This window comes from Adiantum capillus-veneris, chromosome 16, assembly GCF_014529385.1.
Source record: "Adiantum capillus-veneris isolate H3 chromosome 16, ASM1452938v2, whole genome shotgun sequence".
Taxonomy (NCBI): domain Eukaryota; kingdom Viridiplantae; phylum Streptophyta; class Polypodiopsida; order Polypodiales; family Pteridaceae; genus Adiantum; species Adiantum capillus-veneris.
In genome coordinates, this window is record NC_140946.1 from 74552576 (window position 1) to 74573662 (window position 21087).

Consider the following 21087-nt stretch of genomic DNA (forward strand, 5'->3'; position numbering starts at 1 on the left):
CTGAAAACTAAAAACGTTGAAGCTAATGATGGTTATGTTGTCGGGAATCTGCAAAACGCTAGAATGCTCTGCAAGTTGCAAAAACGCTAGGCTTGATCTGTTGTCTACAAAAACGCTAGGCTGATCAGGGAGTTCTGCAAACGCTAGGTACTCTGTTGCAAAACGCCAATGCTGATCTGCTACGAAATATGCTAGCTTGGTCTTGATGGCTGAAAACGCTATGGAGTCATGTTGGTCTTGCTGAGAAGGTGCACTACAAGTGTGGTCTTCTGCCTCTTCTGTCAGAAAGTGCTAGCGCTAGGATTTCTTATATATTGCCTGAGTCAATTTGCCCTACCCAGTTTCCCAACAAAGTCTCTTATTAATAATAAGTGAAAAATGGTTAAAATAGGGAAAATAGGTTCTGTGCAGTGTAAAATGCTCCTGATGGATTCTGATGGTAATGCTGATGATCATGTTGCATGCAACCAAAGGATATGCATCTACTCTAAGTGCCTAGACATGCACGATCTACAAACACTCACAAAAGTACCAGAACACTTCCTAAGCTAAGCTAACTGAACCCTTGTCATGAAGTAGCTTGTCCATATGCACAAGGGGTGTGTGCACATGACACAAACAAATTTCAAACAGGATCATCAAACAAGTTCTCAAAATAGAACTCAAACTTAAAAAGCAATCTCGACATCAGTCGAGCTCGAAAAGATGAATGACTTTCCATCTTGAAATGTGCACCAAGATTAGGACTAGATTTCTTTCATAAGGTCGTAGCATACTACAGCAAGGTTCATAAGCGCTTGAATAGTTGAAACAAGCCTCGACAGACAGTGTTTCCTATGGGGGTGATGGTAGCCTTAAGGTATACCAATCACACCGGACCTTCAAGGTTATCAGCTCGAGAAGAGACACGTGTTGAGAGATGTCAAGAAATTTCAAGTTCTAATTTGCTAGGGTTTTTGTGGCAAGCCTTTCAGAATACCCCACTCTGGCAGAAGCTGCAATCCGAAGAAGATGTTTGACCACTGCATGACGCTACCTCTGAGAAAAAAAAACAGTGGCTTGAAAATAAATCCTTGATCTTGATTATGTTGTGTAAGACAGAGCAATGAAGACAGGAGTGTGCCCGATGCACGATGAAGTAAGGGTGGGAGTGGCTAATGTTACAGACTTGGTCACCCCGAGCCAGAAATTTGACACGACACACGAGAGAATCACTTAAAATACTTCACAACTTTATCACACTTTAGAATTAGAGTGGACACGGCCCAACGTAGTACCGTGCCCAGAGGTATTGGGCCCAAAATCTGGCGCCCCTTTCGGTATTGCTTTTTATATTAATGCTTGAGAAAAGTACAATACCCGCGAGACCTTTGCTCTCAGACTCTGCGTTCAGATGCTCCGCAGAGCGAGGCTCCAAAGGGTCTTATTTATTCTTACAAGGGATGTCCCAAAAGCAGAGCCCCAAAAGCATTCTCTTCAAAAGCAATAAACTCAAAAGCATCTAATCTCCAAAAACTGCCCTAAAAGCAGTCAGCGCAATTGGCTAAAATCCGTACGACCTGCCACATGGCATCCGCACAAAACACGAAGGTCCGTACAACTGCCACGTCAGTATGCCAATGCCATTCACTTATTCTGTACAGTTTTTGCCACATTAGACATACCCCCCTCTTGAAAGAAGTGTTATTGCCCTCGATTATGCGTGCAAAATCAAACATAAGCCATAAACCAATTCAATAGACACTTGACTCTAAGTACCGACGCACTAGACAACACAAATTGAGCACGTGTACAAAGAAGATAGTCACATCACATTCAGATCATATCACATAGAATCCATTCTATTCTAGGACCATGATTCTTGGCAACGTACTTAGCAATCGCATCTAGATCCACTACAGACCTCACTGATGTCGGATTAACATCTGGATTAGGATGTCGAATTAACTAATTCTAGCCACGAAGAAATAAAGAGTAACTTGAACTTCAGCCACTTTGTCGGTGCTTCTTTTCTTAACAAAAGAGTGGACCACCATGTCCATGCATTTCCTTTCAAATAAGATGCTACCCTTCTAATCTTGGAGTACTCTGTATAGCGGCCTCCAAAAAAAGCTATGTCAAACTATTGAATAAAAACAAGGGCATTGTGCGCATCTCAAAAACTTGAGAAGGTATCAAACTTTACTCTGTGTCCACCCTCCTTGAATTGCTTTGTCTTCTTGCCCTTATCCTCGAGAAAATCATATTGGTTGGCTCTGTAAAAGTGCTTCCTCTTTGAATAAAACATATGATCATCGGAGTCAGAACTCTCGAAAGAGGATGAATCCTCATCAAAACTGTCAAAAAAGTGTCAGGATCTACTTTTCTTGGCCTTCTTCTTGTTCTTTTCCAGTATCTGGTTCTTTCATCATTTCTTTCCCTTTCTGTCCTCATCACTCGAATTAGAAGAGGATGATCTATCCGAGCTGTCAAAAGAAGATGAGAACGAACTGGACAATCCTTCGAAGCATACATGCTTCTTCTGTTTTCTTGCATTCGCGGAAGAAGATTGACGGCCCAAATAACCAGGCTAGTCAGCTCCCTTGTTGCGTTTCTTTGGTTGCTTCTTCGCCCCCAAAAGTTGATTGACTCATCGTTCGACAATGTCGTCAAGTTCTTCTTTAGTAAACATGTGGAATGGGAGGTTTCTTGAGGGCTAACTTTAGTAGGGAATTAATGGCTTTCTGCCATTGAGTATGCACTTCATCTATCCGGTGCCGAGTCAAAAATTTGGCATACTGCTGATCCTTCGCAAACTGGAGCATCTTGTTTGTGCAATCTTCAACCTATTGTTGACGCTATAGCTCCATCAATTGATAATATGTAGGCCATGGAGACCCGTACTCTTGTTCCGATTGTCCACTTGAATTTTCTGTACTTTCACTTGATCTGGAGTTCTCGTGTGAGTTTGTCTTATTCTTGTGGGATTCATTGTTTAAATCCATTGATCAGCTTTGCTAGCATTTTCTTCAGCCCTAGGGCTTTTCCTTCCCAACAATAGGGCAACACTATGGGCAGTTGATGGGAAGCAAGGATACCCTCCTTGCATTTTTCTCCTTAGAGCATCTACAAGGAAACTATGTGATCATCCCGATGCAGAGCACCACTGAGGTGCAAGCACGGAGAGGAGATGTTCTATGCTCCATGGGTGGCATGTCTCTCTCCCTCTAGATCAGTGATCCCCACCATAGCCTTGCTTTCTCAAGAGGCTAGGGTGGCAGCCCATGTGGAGACTGTGTGAGTGGTCTCGTGTCCATGAGGAGATGGCAGTAGCATCGTAGTTTTGTGTACCTTGGGTCTATCCAATGGGGCATGTCAGGACTACCCTTGGTCACTTGTATGAGCAATTTGTTATTAGCATGGAGAGCCTTTCCTAGATCTCTCTATCTTAGGTCTATCCATTGAGGCATGTCAGATCTATGCCGAAACACCGTTGGTCACTTGTATGAGCAGTTTGTTATCAGCATGGAGAGCCTTTCCCAGATCTCTCTCTCTCTCTCTCTCTCTCTCTCTCTCTCTCTCTCTCTCTAGAGTTATGAGATACCAGGATCAGAGATGCCTTGGTGTGTATCTTTTAGAGCTATGCAGACATAGAGAGGGTCTACTGTGGGTCTCAAGCGGAGAGAGAGTCCCAAAGACAGATCATAGACTTCTTAAAACTAGCTTCTATGTAGCCAGAGGAGCGGCCACCAATGCACATTTTAGAGTCCATCCGTACGAGAGGTATATTGATTGACCGATCCCTTGGAGGAGCATCATGACATCCATGGGGAGTGTAACAGAAGATTAGGACTATTCTACTACAGCATAGGAGACGCCCAGTCAGAGTACTTACCATGGAGGACATTGACGAGATTTGACAGTGACCGATGTTGGACATCTTGGGACACTGACGACGACGATGATGTTTTTTACCCTCTTGATCCCCCTTTTTACCCCCTTGATCCCTCATGAGATTATATCTTTGTTTTTTGGCTAGAGAGCTCCTAGTCACCCCCCCCACCATAGTGTCCTACAATTTTATTTTAGTTGTTTTAGTTTTTTTCAAGACATTTAATTAGATTCTCGGAGATGTCACTTTTTGGCATAGTTACCTGTAACGAGAGGAGGAGGGGGGGGGCGAAACGGGAACGGGAACTTGAATTACCTTTATTCAGCTTAGTCCCAAATCAACTCCTAAACTGAAGGAGTACGAGCGGAAGTGCGACGCGAGAGAGAGTGCGAGAAGAAGAGCACGAAGATATGGTGAACTTAGTGAGTTCTTATTTGGTTTTAACAAAAGAATATGTGTACATACCTGGCGGCCCGCCCACTTACCTGGGTGACCACATTGGGCTTTATACCCCAACAACCTCCCACTTAAAGTCCAATGTGGTACTTTAAGTGTGACAGAAGCTACTATACAAGCTAATATACAAGAGATGTACTACCCTACACCTAACTGCTTGAGAAAATGCGCAAAGCTCTCTGAGGGAAGTCCTTTTGTAAGTAGATCAGCATGATTTTCTGTGGTGTGAACTTTGACAAGATGAAGTTGCTTATCCTCGAGCATTTCCCTGATGAAATGATACTTCACATCCACATGCTTTGTCTTTGAGTGATAAACTGGATTGCGAGCCAATTGTATAGCACTTTGACTATCACAATATAACACAGGCATCTCTTCTTTGATTCCCAAATCTATTACTAGTCGATTAAGCCAAATTGATTCTTTGCATGCCTCTGATGCTACAACATACTCAGCCTCTGTAGTAGATTGAGTAACACAATCTTGTAATCTAGAACGTCATGATACTGCTCCACCAGCCAATGTAAAGACATACCCTGACGTAGACCTTTGGTTGTCTAAGTCACCTGCATAATCCGAGTCTGTAAAACCTTTTACACTTAGCTCCTGACTCCCATAGCATATACGCATACTCTTTGTAGCTTTGAGGTATCTCAATATTCTTTTCACTGCCTCCCAATGTTTCTTGCCTGGGCATTTGACATGTATCGACTTACTACTCCCACTGCAAATGCAATGTCTGGGCGAGTAGCAATCATTGCATACATCAATTACCCACTGCAGACGCATATGGAATCTTATCCATTTCAGCTTGTTCTTCCTCAAACACAGGACAATCTTGTTTGCTAAGTTTCACATATGGTGGCAATGGAACACTCAATGCCTTTCCCTTCTCCATATTGAAACGTTGCAAAACCTTGTCAATATACTCCGTTTGAGATAACCAAATCAACTTCTTTGATCTGTCTCTCTCAATGCGCATACCAAGTATATGAATTGCCTCACCCATGTCTTTCATGTCAAACGATTTTGCCATCTTTGACTTCAAAGCTGAAATTTATTCCAAGTGCTTGCCAGCAATCAACATGTCATCCACATACAAAATAAGGATCAGCCAGCTGCCATCCTTAGCCTTCTTTGTATATAGACAGTGATCGAACTCACTACGTTTGTAGCCTTGAGAAAGCATAAACTTGTGGAACTTATGGTACCATGCCCTCGGTGATTGTTTTAAGCCATAAAGACTCTTTAACAACTGGCATACCAAATCTTCCTTGCCTTTCTCAACAAACCCTTATGGCTGCCGCATGTAAATTTCCACATCTAAATCACCATGCAAGAATGCTGTCTTGACATCCATTTGGTGCAACACCAAATCTAATATGGCAACCAATGCAAGAAAGCATCTGAATGTAGTCATCTTGACCACCGGAGAGAAGACTTCATCAAAGTCAATGACTTGTTCTTGCTTAAAGCCCTTGGCAACAAGCCTTGGTTTGTAGTTTGGCTGACTATCATGAGCGGTGATCTTATACCTGTAAACCCATTTACAAGGTAGAGCCTTTTTGCCCTGTGGTAATTTAACTAGCTTCCATGTCTGGTTTTTATGCAGAGCTGTCATCTCTGATTGCATGGCCAATTGCCAATTCCTGGAGTCCTTCATTTGCACTGCTTCCTTGTAACATGAAGGCTCATTGCAATCTGTCAACATGACATAATTCATAGATGGAACAAACCGATTAGGAGGTCGTGAGATCCGTCCCGATTTACGCAAAATAGGTGGCTGAGGCTCAGCCACAACCTGTGGTTCCACTCTATCCTGTCCTTGCTCCTCTTGAGCCTTGACATTTTTTCTTGCACGTGCAGGTCCATCTTCTTGGAAGACAACTCTTCTAATCTCCTCAACCCTCTTTGGTTTAGAATGATATTTGGCTTCATTAAAGTGAACATCATTGCTGCGAAGGATTCGGGATCCCAAAGTCTATACCCCATCTCACCAGAATTACCATAGCCTAGAAAGATGCACTTTCTACTCTTTGGCTCAAGTTTGTTCCTAAATTCCTTTGGAACATGAGTATATGCCTCACAGCCAAAGACTCTGAGATGCTTGTATGAGGGCATTTTGCCTGACCATACCATCTCTGCCACTGAATCCTTCTGCAAAACCTTTCTAGGAGATCTATTTATAAGATGAACAACTGTTGATACAGCTTCAGCCCAAAACCCATTTGGCAGTTGTGCATTAGACAACATACTTCTGACCTTCTCTTGTATGGTCCTATTCATCCTCTCAGCAACACCATTTTGAGGAGGATTGTAAGGAGCAGTAAGTTCACGTTTTATACCTTTTGACTCACAAAAGTCCTGAAAGGCCTTTGAAACATACTCTCCACCATTGTCAGTGCGTAAGCATTTAAGCTTCTTGCCACTCTGATTCTCCACAAGTGTCACAAACGTTTTGAAAACACTAAACACTTCATCCTTGTGCTTGAGAAAGTAAACCCATACTTTCCTCGAGTAATCATCTATAAATGTCATAAAGTAAGAAGCTCCCCCTAGAGATAGGTTAGGCATAGGTCCACACAAATCACTATGAACAAGTGCCAACTGAGTATCTCTTCTACTGCTTCTATGCTTATGTGGCTGCTGTGTTTGCTTACCATACAGACGATGTTCACAGAATTCAAAATCATTAAATGACAAGCCAGGCAAATAACCAGAATGAGACAAGATTTCCATTCACTTCTTGGACATATGTCCTAACTGGCTATGCCACAAAGAAACGTTCGGCTGCTCGGTTACATTGATTACATTTTTAGAGACATTTGATACATAAATCATGTAAAGTCCTCCAGACTTTACTCCATGTGCTACTATCATAGAACCCTTGGATATCTTCCACATGTTCTGTCCAAAAGTGGTGAAAAGCCAGCATCATCAAGTAAACCTGTGCTGATCAAGCTCTTTGTAATTGCGGGAACATGTCTCACATTCTTCAGCGTGAAAGAAGAGCCATTCTGAAACTTCAATTGAACATCTCCAACACCTAAGATCTCACATGTCTGCGCATTGCCTAGCCGAACATGATCTTTAGTGGTCACATAAGAGGTAAACCACTCCTTCTTTGGAGACACATGAAGTGATGCCCCTGAGTCTATAATCCAGTCACTCAGTGCATTTCCATCAGATGTTGTAAGAAGAGCTGAGTCCATTGTATTCTTCAAGAAGTAGATGTCTCCTGACACTAGACTGTCATCCTCTGCAACAGTGTTTGTCACATTTATTTCTTGAATCTTCACTGAGGACTTGTTCTTCTCACCATGGTCTTCAGCTTTCTCTTTGCCTTTTTCTGCTTTCCATTCTCTGCAGTCTCTTTTCATGTGACCCTTCTTGCCACAATGGTAGCATTCTATGTCACTCTTGCCTTTAGCACTGCGGGACTTGCTACGAGACTGATTCCTCTTTCCACCTTTGTAATTTTCTTTGGTCCTTCCCCTGACAACTAAGGCTGTTCCTTTGCCTTTGTCCATTGTCTTTCTGTTGGTTTCTTCAGTAAGCAGATTGCCTTCTACACCTGCTATGGTCAAACCATCTGGAGGTGCAAAATTACTCAAAGCTGTGCGAAAAGTGTCCCAACTTTCCGATAATGTGATCAACAGGAACATAGCTCTAACAGGTTCATCAAACTTGACACCTTGAGATGACAACTGACTGTAGATGGTGTTGAATTCATTCAGATGATTGGACATAGGTGTCCCTTCTTTCATCTTCAAGTCAACAAGCTTCTTAAGCCAATATACCTGTGAAGCTGCACTTTGCTTCTCATAAAGATCACTCGGCTTTGTCCATGCTTCATAAGCCGACATCTCGTCTGCTACATTGAAGTAAACGCTTTCTGCCAAAGTCAGCATAATGGTAGAAAGTGCCAATTCATCCATTTCGCTCCATTCATCTTCGTCCATATCTTGTGGTTTTATCCCCTTGAGATTTATAGGTTTTATCTGCTTCTTTTGTACCAACACGTGCCAAATCTGCTTCTTCCACAATGGGAAATTGGTTCCATCCAGCTTCTTGATATTGTAAAGAGCAGTGTCCTGTGATCCAACCATAGCTACGCTTCACAATAGTTTACTTTCCTGGGAAAAATTCGGCAGAGTTTCCCCTGTAAGCTGACCTCTGAACCAATATCAACCTGTCAAATGAACCAAGAAAGCTTCAGATTCTGCAGAAATTTCGGCAGAGTCTCCTTTGTAAAATGGCTCTGGTGTACTCAAAAACAGACCAAAAACAGCTCAAAAAACCATTGTCTCTCTAACATTGTAAGCTGTGGGTAAACCTGCCCTGCACCTGTACTGTCTCTCACTGTCCACTATCCTATAAGCATAGATTGTGACAATGCCTCAACGGCAGTAAAGAAAAGATGCAATCCCAACTGTCTAACTCACAGTCAATACATCCTAGCTGCCTATCTTAAGGGTGCTCGAGGGATCGCTCCAAGACCTGTATCACCGAAAGGATCTCAACATTCGAGAATCCCCCAGCTCAATAAAACCTCACTCGACCCTCAACAAAGGTTGCAATAAATCTGACAATACATAGACTTCCCACAAAGTCATACATCCACAAATTTTCCACTATATGCTGTAACCGCTGCGGCGGTTGTTTGCTGCGTGACTCACAGCCAACAAACCCTCAACAGACATACATCATCTCTGACAATACATCCCATGTGGAAGTACCTGCCATGTCAGGATGAAATCTGGAATATCAAGCAGCGAACACAAGCTACCTGATGAACTAGTGGATGTCGCCTACAGTCTGTGTGTAGGTGCGTCAGTGTCATATGTGACACGCCTCCAAGAATTGTGAGTTGTCCTTCGTTGTGTAGACAGCCACAAATCAAGACTCTGGAAGTGCAGATATCCTCAGCACTTGCAGTCGTAGGCCGAAACCCTAAATTTGCAGAGTCGGATCTGCACCTGCGAGACCACGTAGTCGAAAATGGCATGCACTGAACTTTGTCGAAGCCGAACGGTGGTCGAGGTGACCTCAGAATGAAATTCTGAGAACACCTAGCCCTTTGGGTTGTCCCACAGGATTTGGGGCCGTGTCTTCGCCTGTCGAATCTCACTCCAATCTGAGCAGGTGACTCTGTCTACCTGCAAATGCTGCCCCGAGCCTCGATCTGAGCTCTGATACTAGTTGAAGGAGTACGAGCGGAAGTGCGATGCGAGAGAGAGTGCGAGAAGAAGAGCATGACGATATGGTGAACTCGCTCTACTATAATGTGTAGAGCATAGTGAGTTCTTATTAGGTTTTAACAAAAGAATATGTGTACATACCTGGCGGCCCGCCCACTTACCTGGGCGACCACATTGGGCTTTATACCCCAACATAAACAACCCCAAAACTGCCCCCAAATCTTGTCGCAGAAATTATTTCTTCGTGTTTACTTCAGGTCCTTAGTTCAATGAGACTGTTTATAAGGAAACATGAGAGGTCCATCACAATCATTTTGTGAAGTGAATTCACCTGTTGTTGCTGGCAACCTATTGAATGAAAGGATATGTAGGGTTGCTAGGTAAAAATGTATGAATGGAATTTTTACAAAGTTCTACTTTCGACAAAGATGAAGGTCAAGGCACTATGGACAAAGTTGGAATCAATAAAGTAGGTTATCAAAAGCTATTCAAGCTCATTAATAAAAACTTGAGGCGATCAAGAGTGAAGGGGTCCTTGCTACCAAAGCCATCAGTTGTTCAACATCCCAGGCTCAGAATTAGTTCCAAGGTCATGGAGATGCTTGGAGAGCCTTTCCACATCAATGACATATATCCTAGTAAGAAAAAAGACCTCGGGTTTAGCTCTCTCACCACCTCTATTCTTTGACTTGCGAACTTTGCAGAGGGTAATGATAAAATTCTATGATCTTTAACATACTGAGGTGAATGGGCAATAATTTTTGTGATCAAATTAAATGAGAGTGAAATTGTGAAGGGTAGAAAGCTTGAGAGAGTATTAATAACCCTATGAATAGAGCTCTTCATACCACAAAGGGGAAAAAACCCTAAAAATTTTAGTGTGTAGCCAGAGAAGAACATTTGGTGGTTGGGTGCTTTTGAGGTTGAAAGTTAAGATTTCAAAGTGTTGAATTGGGTGTTCCACCCCACTAGTATCCCTGCAATAATCAAAGCTCAACATGTTAGGGAGGAGCTAGGCTAGATGTTGAGGGTTTTGGTAGGTACAAGGTGGAATGCCACATGGGGGGAGACCTAAAGACACTAAAGTGTATGTACAATGTGTTAAGGGGTGCCAATGCCAAAAGACTTTGTATCTATTGCATGGATGTAGTAAAGGAGCTGAATCCTGCTAATTGGAACAAAGCTCTAGATACGCACTCTAAAGACTTTCAAGCTGTTTTAGATATTACCCTTTCAAATGTACTTTGCCGATGATCACTCTTTACCAAACTACTATTGGATACCTCTACACACTGCATGCACTTTGTAGAATCATTGAGAAGATTGTGCACCTCTACATAGGATTTGCATGGAAACTACAACCTTTATTAACCAAAGAAATTGTCCTAAAAAGTATTGAGAGGGCATTGTTTGATATTGGGTCTAATAGGTCATTTTCACCTTTTGAAGACGTTTAATATAACATTTCTTTTCATTTCATCTCTCTCTCTCTCTCTCTCTCTCTCTCTCTCTCTCTCTCTCTCACCCTCACCGGATTGGAGGCCAGTTCTTGTCTTCATTGCATCTTCTGCTGCCTATTCTGACACTTTCTTGGCTTCTTCTTTCTTTGCTTTCTTCTCTTCATTCCTCTCCTTGTTTCTCTTGCATTCTTTTACTCCTAATAGCAGCAACCTCCTCCTTTGTCTTCTCTTCTCTTTTCTCCTCCACCTCCTTTCTGTGTTTCTTATTTCCCTCTACGTTCTTGTCCTTCTTTCCTTCCTCCTCTTTCTTTTCCACTTGCTCCTCTGTCTTCCTTTATTCACCTCCTACTTGTGATCTTTCTTTAGTTTCATCCTCTTCACTCCGTCACCCTTCTCCTCCCCGGACCGTTTTGTGGTTTTTAGCCTGGGATAGAAACTTCAAGAGACATTTTTTTGTTTTTTTTGGGCTCAAGGCACTTTGGTTGCTCATCATAGTAATACACTTTCGCACCAATCTCTTCCTCGATGGAATAAAACAGAATTTGCTTCACTTAAGGCCTTTGTCATTGTATACATTGGCTCCAAGCACTCATTTGCCATATCGATAGTATCAAAGCTTTCAATTTGAAGGTTTCACTCCAGACAGGATTGAGCTGCTTAGCTCCGGTTTGGTGTGTTGACTCTGTCCTTCAAAATTGATTTGCACATTCACACTTGATTACCCCTGTCCATCTTTTGGCATAAAATTGCAAAATCTAAGCATAGGTGCCACGAAACTCGTTTCTTCAATTGAAGAAACTTACAAAACGTTAAAAACGTTTTGAAACTTGTCTCGAACTTGTTAAAGGTGGATGTTTTACCTTGTGTCGAAGTCACATGGTCTCGTCCATGTGTTAATTTGATTTAGGTTTTCAATTGTTTTTGGAACTCGTAATCTTTTTGTGTGTGTCTGTGCCATGAGTGTAAGCTGTAAGCGTACACATTTATGGCTTGACACCAAAAGATTTTGATGAACCTTATATTGTGGTGTTTCATAAACTAGTGAAACGGTTTTGAAACTTTTGAAACTCATTTTATACGAACCGTTTCGGAACTTCATGGATTTAGTTTCATCTATTAACATGGGGGAGCCCTTTACACGTGTCGCAATCTGCGACCTGAAGGCTAAAGTCCAAAACTAAAACAAGCCCCGAAGAGAGAGAGAGAGAGGCCACCGAACTAAATCCAACCCCTCCGGCACAAGCTTCTGAACTTCCATGCTAACTTCCCTTGCTGTTCAATCTCGTCTAGCTCTTCCTTCATGTCCACAATTTGCAAGCCCCTTGAATTGCAATCTTCTAGTTTCACGCTCTCTCCGCTTGCCGCTGTGATCACCCTTGCTGTAATTGGCCGGTAATCAGAGAGCTTGTCTTTTCCAAGCCATTGGACCAAGGAACACACAAGCCAAGCACACCGGCTGAAAACTTCTCTTTCGGCGATGCACGCAGAAGGGGGGGTAGGGGAGCATCATATTGTGCGCTGGAGCACTGCCTTGTCTTGCCCTTTTTTATGCAGATCTTGGCCGCTTTTGCTTTTTGGTAAAGAAGAATATCATTAGTTCAGGGACGCCTTCTTTTTGAAGGTGAGGAGCAATCTTCTTTTGACGTTGGCAAAATTGGTGTTGCACTAACCAAGTAAATACTCTCAGCTACAGAGAGAGCGAATTTGAAGTTTCTAGAGAGAAAATCTGTCAATAGAGAGAAGAAATTCAGGTTATCAACTATCTATCACTTTTGTACGTTTTTCTGCGGTAGGATATCCCTCACAGTTTGTTAACCAGCTAGCTTTAATTGTAGAGAGGTAATTCGAAGGTTGCATTTGGTGAGTCGTTGTTAGCTACTGTCATTCATATAAGAGATTTAAGAGACTAGATATTTATTGCAAGAGCATCATCTACTAACATAATATGGCGGAGTACATAACCCTTTACAAGTGTCTCTCTTTGCGAGATGAAGGCTAAACGCCAAGTGAGATGAAGAGGAGAGGAAGAGAGAGAGAGAGAGGCCGCCGAAGGCGGCTGGCAGTACTCGTACCTTAAAACACTTTAGGTGACGTGCCACGGTGAGGCTCGTCCATTCTACAAGAAGGTTAAAAAATTCATGGCATTTGAGGACCTAAAAGTATGCCTTTTCCTTCTCTTGCTGGAAATCAAGCACTTGATATAAGGCCCTACCCACGCCTCAGAACTTTCTTCTACAGAAAACACTTTCATTAAGGTAATTAATGAGTTGCTTTGATGGATGTGTCCTTGTAAGCTGCCTATAACCTATAATCTACTAACATACTATGGCGGAGTACATAACCCTTTACACGTGTCTCTCTTTGCGAGATGAAGGCTAAACGCCAAGTGAGATGAAGAGGAGTGGAAGAGAGAGAGAGAGAGAGGCCGCCAAAGGCGGCCGATAGTACTTGTACCTTAAAACACTTTAGGTGACGTGCCACGGTGAGGCTCGTCTATTCGACAAGAAGGTTAAAAAATTCCTGGCGCTTGAGGACCTAAAAGTATGCCTTTTCCTTCTCTTGCTGGAAATCAAGCTCTTGATATAAGGCCCTACCCAAGCCTCACAACTTTCTTCTACAGAAAACACTTTCATTAAGGAAATTAATGAGTTGCTTTGATGGATGTGTCCTTGTAAGCTGCCTATAACCTATAACTTGCTGCGACATTGAGTTTTCTGTAGCCTACATAACCAACTCAAATTCTAGTTTCAGCATCTTATATTGATAAACAATCATTCTTCTTATGAAAAGCTACATATTTTTTTTATTTTTGGAGGTATTAAATCTCACAACCAGGGGTTTTTTGGGACTTTTGGAAAATTTGAAGAGCATTTTGGGTATTTATGACTAATTATTGAGGGTATTTTGGGAATTTTTGAAATTTGAGGGGTATTTTGGGAATTTCCACAAATTAGAGGGGTATTTTGGTAATTTTCCCAAAAAAAAAAAAGCATCTCAATTGTTCATTCTCTTTCTTCTGCCTCGCAGGAGAAACTAAGCAAGACTAGTTGTATCAAACAGTGTTCATAAGCAATCGGCGAGAGCAAGAGCTCGCTACTCCCCGTCTCACAAAAGAGCTCTTTGCCGAGGAGAGTTGCAGGTCATTTCATGGGGTACTCATCGTTGGCTGCAGGTTCTCTCTCTCTCTCTCTCTCTCTCTCTCTCTCTCTCTTTTTAAGGAGAATAGCACGATTTTGCAAGATAATGTCAAGAAGCCAGCAAAGACTTCTCATGAAGGTGTAAGATAAACTGTTGGTGGAAACAGCTCTATGGATGAGAAAGTCATCAACAGTGTAAAGAAAAGTTGGACTGGGAGAATTCTTTACACATTGGATGGACAGGGGAGCCTTTATGCACCAGCTCGTTTCTGTCATGGAGAGTCATGTAGTCTATTGGCTGAGCAATGCAGGTGACCAATCAAGTGCAAGCTTGGCGTGCCGCTTGATGTTGGACAAGCAGTCTTGATTGCCTTGCCCAAACTGTTGTCCACCCCGCCTCTTGCACATCCAATCCTGTTGTGCTTGCTTTCAGCCATGCCAACACGTGCAGGCAGACGGTGTTTAAACACCCTTATTATCAAGTTTCACGTGTTCAATGTAATGGCCTATTACATGGCACCATTTATGGAGATCAAACTGATGGAATATGCAAAGGTCTCTGCTGTAGTGCGGGGGAACTTTCTACACAAAAGCATTATCCAACTTTTGTACAAGTATTTGAGGCATCATTCATGTATCCCTCATGGAAAAAAATCCGGAGTTAAGGCTCTTCATGTCCTTTTCATTTGCCATCTTGCCCTTGGCCAGTATAATAGAACTTTAGAGTAAATCAATGAGGTGAACAAGGTGCCATGAACAGGCCTTACCCTTTTTGTTTTGGGCAGGGATTCTTCCAGCTTTGCTTACAAAATCATTAGCCCTCACAATTTTCCTGTGGTTATTTGCAGCCAGAACCAAGTAGTGGGAGACTATGCTTGAAGGTTGAGCTCGCAAATGCTTACTAGTACTTGTTACAAGGCTGACTTATGAATTTCAAAGACAAAATCAAATGTTTAGATTTTAAATCTTGAATCTTTGAGTCAATGTTTTCCTTCAGAGGAACGAAGTTCTAGAGATGTTTTATTGCTTAGCCTTGGAGCCAAAATATCTGACAAGCTTCTTTGATGCATGCTGGAGGTGCAAGCCTGGCAAGAAATAGAAAGAGCGGAGCATCATGTTGTGCCGGGATGTGCTCTCATGGACATGGTGCCAAGTGTGGAGCTCTTTCCGGGTGCATTGCTATAGTACATGGCCAGAAGAATTTGGGCTGTTTTCAAACAATGCAAATTGACGGCCCTCTCCCCATGCAATTCTTAGACTTACACCACTTTGCTGCGTCACAAAGGTCTAGGGCATACTTGTACGGCTAGTATGCCTCCGGGCTGGCCACCCATAGTCTAGGTTGTCTTGGTCCAGCCGTCCGAGTTTGGAGCCGGCCGCCCACCTTTGTCCGGGCGCCCACATATATATTTCCATATATCATTTATATTGGGTCGTGGAGGATTTTTCCAGGCTTTGCCCTACCTCCCCTTGGGCACCTATTTATGGGGCCAGGGGGGTAATCACTTCCACTATCTGGTTATTTTGTATTGGGTCATCTGCTCATGGTAGTCATGGGGGGCTGATCGTCCCCCGCTCTTCACCATATCTTGCGTTTGTGGTCTATTGTCTTTCTCTTTCTCCTCTCTCACGCTTTCGCACACGCGCACTCTCACATGGTATCAACAGCTCAGTCTCTTCATGGTCAGGGGCGCTTCACCATCCGCACAGGTTCTCCTCCCAAGGGATCACATCAGCCAGCATTTTTGGAAAACCAAATCTGCTAGCGTTTTTTGCATCAGCCAGGCCAGCGATGGAGTTTGGAGCACTTCGTCGCGGAGGACCTCACCTCAACCTGCATTTTTGCATTCATACCTGGCGTTTTGCATTCTGGTTGCCAGCGCTGACCTACTTGGGCCTTTTTGTCGCAGGAAACCCCTCTCCTCTAGTTGCGTTTTTCAACCAGATTTGGCGTTTTTGTCAGGCTGCAACGTTTTTGCACCAGAGGAGGGGAGAGCGCTATGCCCATTCCGATCTTGTCTTTCCACACCGGCTCGGCATCCAGTGCCTTGCCGGTCTTGTTCCTCTTCAGATCATCAGATTTCAACTACCTACCATTGCTGTTTTCTCTATTTAGAGCCCATCAGGGGTTGTGACATTGATTCCCCGCCCTCTACACCCTTTGCACCGCTCTAGACCATGCCGGGAGCGTACGCTGAAAATGGCTGGAAAGCAGGGTTTTCATCACCTCGCAGCTGCGTTTTTGGGTGGATAGCAACCTCTTGGCTTGTGTTTTTCACAAAGGATGAAGTTACCTCCTGCCAGGACACCATCCGGTGGTGGTCCATGCAGTCTCTCAGTGACTGCTGCAGTACACTATATCTATGACATCGGCTTAATCATCTACGGGCGTACGATCCTTGGGAGATCCATTCATTCCAGTCATCATTCGGCGGTTGCGCACTCTAGAGGGGGTGGTGACTTGTGGTTTGCTATGGACACACCTATGCACTCATCAGAGGAGTTCACACAAGATATGGCCATGCTCATGGCATATGGGATTCCGACATTCCTAGAGAGGACACCACCATCTTGGGTGGACAGATACTTACCACTTGAACTCGACACGTCAGATCACTTGCTTACACAGGAGCATCTACATGGACTTTGGGAGAGGATCTTGGATCTCTTCTTAGACAGATTCATTGCTTGGATCTACAGACTGGAGTGGGACTTTAGTTCTTTGAACTCTCTTGGAGAGTTTACCCGCAAGATAAGGGAGATCAGTCATCCCGCGACTAATCACCTGAAGCTTGTCTTGGATGGTAGTGCAGTTGCTCTTCTACACTCCTGATCATTTGGATTGCTACCTTCAGAGTTGCTTACACTCACCCTCGGTAACCTTACAACAGGCATATCCCCCGACCCGGGCAGTAGGCCACTCCCAGGTCATTTACATTGAGAGCCACACCGAGTTGCGGTTTGGTGGTGTTGTTGGCATGGATTCTGTTTTGGTTGACACCAGAGGATTGGAGGCAAGAGACACAAGCAAGACGGCGCAGACATCTTGGTATGGCCACTTCAATTCACAGCGCAGACTTCTCAGTTTGGCTTCCCTTCTTCATACAGGATGATTACGGTGTAGATAGCTTGGTCTGACCACACCTCTTCTCAGAGGCCCTTCATAGCGCAGACTTTTGAGTCTGGCTTTCCCCTCATCTTGGATTACCCTACCTATTGGCAGGACACCATGCGGTCTATCGGTGACTGTTGCAGCTTACGGTAGCTTCTAGAGTGCAGACTGTTTAGTCTAGCTTTCCTTGATTCGGAGGACGTATACGGCGCAGATTGCTACATTTGGCCTTCCTGGAGTTTTACACAGCTTATCCACTTGGCCACACAGGGTTGGAGGTTCGTGCATTGACAGGCTTCTGACCATTCTCATGACGGTTCCTGGGCTTCCCCATTTTCTCCAGACGGTTTGACTACAGACACCACAGATCCTATTGGGTAGGACACTTGCAGGTCTATTGACACTTCTCTCACGACAATGAGTTGTTGTCACACTCAGCTCGGGACCTTCACTCAGTATCTTCACCCTGCATCAGCGGAGTACTGCAGTTTGCTACACTGCTCGTGACGGCACTTTGCCATGGGGATTTCTTGGCGGTCGTGACACCCCAGATTGCTGCTACACTCGCGGATTTCGCTGGAGTATTGTCCTTCACTGGACATTGCAGCAGACATCTTTATCATTTGCCTCACATCTTCGGCTTCATGCGGTTTGTTCAGCATCAGGTACTGAGAGGGGGTATTAGACCTACACCATCTGCTGCTTCACACAGGTCTAGGGCATACTTGCACGGCTAGTATGTCTCCGGGCTGGCCACCCATAGTCTAGCTTGTACCTGGTTTGGCCGTCCGAGTTTGGGGCCAGCCGCCCACCTTTGTCTGGGCGCGCCCACATACGCCCACATATATATTTCCATATATCATTTATGTTGGGTCGTGGGGGATCTTTTGAGGCTTTGCTCTACCTCCCCTTGGGCACCTATTTATGTGGCCAGAGGAATTACCCACTTCCACTATCCGGTTATTGTGTATTGGGTCTTCTGCTCATGGTAGTCATGGGGGGCTGATCGCCCCCCCCTCTTCACCATATCTTGCGTTTGTGGTCTATTCTCTCTCTCTCTCTCTCTCTCTCTCTCTCTCTCTCTCTCTCTCTCTCTCTCTCTCTCACACACACACACACACACACACACACACACACACACTTCCGCACACGCACACTCTCACAGCAATCATCTATGCTGGCATTTGAAGGCCTCTAGCAATAGACATGAAGCTGTCACGTGACACATCCAACCCTATGTGTCCGTGGACAAGCTACAGCATAACAGGGTTCAGTCAATACAGTCAGTCTAGATTAGAAGTGATCTGGCACTTTTGTGAGTCTATTCGTAGACCGTGCATGCCTAGTCACTTGGTATAGATGCATATCCTCTGGTTGCACACAGCATGATCATCATTATTCTCATTAGAATCCATTAGATTCCATCAGGGGAATTTTCCAGTGCATTTAGCCTATTTACCTATTTTTGACATTTTTCACTTATTAGTTTAAGTGACTTTCCAGCAAAAGTAGGTAGGGCAATTTTGCTAAGTTTGTATATAAGCAAACCAAAGCTAGCATTCTTTGGCAGATGAGCAAGGAGCACAACAGGCCCCCAGGCAACAGGTGCTCTCTCTCTCTCAGCAAGAACCCCGCAGCACCCCCAACCTTGGCGTTTTCCATCCCCTAAGCCTAGCGTTTTTGGTCATCGCCCACACCACCCCCAAGCTGGTGTTTTCAGCCTTGCAACTATCGCCAACAGTCCCAGATGCCCAGCGTTTTTACTAACGCTACCAAGATCTGCCAGCGTTTTCATTTTCAGCCTTCGGTGAAGCCAATGTACCAGCGTTTTCAGCATTCATGAGCAGCAGCAGATTCAGCCCTAGACATTGCAGAAGATCGTCATTTTCAGCCTCTCAAAACGCAACCAAAACCAGTGTTTTCAGCAGCCCGAAACAGTCCCAGATTTTCAGCCATAGCGTTTTCATGGACAGCAGATAGAAGGTCGCAGATTTCATCCCTTAAGTCGTCGTCGTCGTCCCCGTCGTCGTCACCGTCATAGTCCTAAGTTGCATCAGTTTCCATGCATTGCCATTGTACCACTTTGTGCAATCAATCGTAGACCACTCTCGCCGGCGAGAGTGGGGCCTTCGGAGGAGGGTTTTACGTCGTCTCTGGTGTCGTATCTCTCTTCTCTCTCTATCTCTCAGTCTCATACACTTGCACGCACAGTGTCCATTCACTTTGTTTGTGATCATAGCATTCTCTCATTAAGAACGGAAGGCTCTCCCTTCCATAAGAATAAAAAAGGAACCTTGAGCACAGTTCGGAGCACTCATCTTGAGCAAAGCGCAAACATTCATTCCGCTGCACCTAACAGAAGCTGCCATGGGCAGTGAGATTGTAGTGAAGGGATGCAAGAAGGACCAGATTTGATATACTTTGCTTGCATCTCAAAAGAATGGGCCATTATGCAAAGATGTTTTGACACAAGCAAAACTTTATGATGAGTTGCTAGTCAAGGGCTGCTATAAAAGCGTACGCACTTGGCATTGCTTTCATTGAATTTTTTTGAGTTACTCCGAAGTTCATCGATTGCCAAAGGAAGTCTGCCCGAGTCATAGGCTCACATCAATGATCTGATGGGTGAGCAAGCGAAAGCTTTACACGTTTAAACTCATGGCAGGTGAGACATGGTAGTTTTGAAGAAAACTTTCTTTTTTCAATACCATGTGAACCTTATTACTTTTGAGTTCTATTTGCAAAGAAAAAGAGGTGTCCATCAAAACGTGGTGTTTGGAAATGCTTTGGCTGACCTGATACGAAATGTGATCAGTTCTTGGCTATTTTCAGCAGAGGCAAAGTGTTAAGAGTATTCGGCACTCTTGTTGCTTGACCTTGGTGTAGGGCATACTTGTATGGCTAGTGTGTTTCCCGGGCTACCTCTCATTGCATAGCATTTAGGCTGCATCTTTGTGTGGCGACCCAGCTGAACTTCCAGGTAGGGAAAAGGAGGAGCTGGGTGCTTTCAAACTTCTCAAAATGCTCCAGGCTTCAGAGCTAGCGTCAGGGTACCTTTCTTACCATGCACCACTTTCGAAGCATTCCATATGATCGTTTACAGCTTCAAATCAGCATGGGTTTTGTGTAGAAAATGGTTCATCAGCTTTTAGAGGTCGCCCTACGGAGTCACAACCATGATCATAGTCACATTAGTTAGCACATTCTAGGAGGCAATACACGCGTTAGAAGCAACCTTGTCTACTGCTCTATATATGGATATTGTCCTTTATCTCTAGAAAGGGGTTTTGCTTGTATGTGGAAATTGTTGCTCGAGCGCTTATCTTGTAATCTCTCTTACAGCACAAAGGAGAAGAAGCTTAATCATCCATTCAATTCTTTCCATAGACTGATGCTGATGCACAGAGTGTGAAGGAAGTTTTGTTACACTTCCATCGACCCTTGCATCTCATAAGCTCAATGTATGGTCCTACAATACCACAACTTCAAGCAAGAGCAAAGCGCTCTTGTTAATTTTTATCAGATGATTAATATTTTTGTTCTCAGAATGATTATGCTGGCTATTGGATGTAGAGGATGTCCTGCAAGCCTCAAGGTGATAACATAAAGAGGTTCAGGGAAGATTGTGAAAGTCGAGCACTTCAATGTGCAGGTTCTTCTCTTAACCTCTTCTTTCTGTTAGAGTTATGGCATTTCACTAGATTCGTCCAGTCGGTCCAAGTTCCTCCCAGGGACAGGTGTTAGGAGTGAAGGCTGTTTTGTGGCTGTGCCCTGCCAAGGTGAGGTTGTTTTCTCATGTCGGGATGTGTCTCGCCATGTTTAGCTTGGGGTTTTGGCTTGATTCTAGGGC

At 43.9% G+C, this 21087-nt stretch overlaps 1 protein-coding gene across 1 annotated transcript in view; it reads left to right on the forward strand.

The window, feature by feature from the left end:
* LOC147439286 (protein COFACTOR ASSEMBLY OF COMPLEX C SUBUNIT B CCB4, chloroplastic-like) overlaps positions 1-21087 on the forward strand; it is a 113302-nt gene that overhangs the window by 59006 nt on the left and 33209 nt on the right. Inside the window, exon 2 of the mRNA XM_086483996.1 lies at positions 14036-14160. Within this exon, the coding sequence (XP_086340122.1) occupies positions 14036-14160 (125 nt within the window). The remainder of the gene's footprint in view (positions 1-14035; positions 14161-21087) is intronic.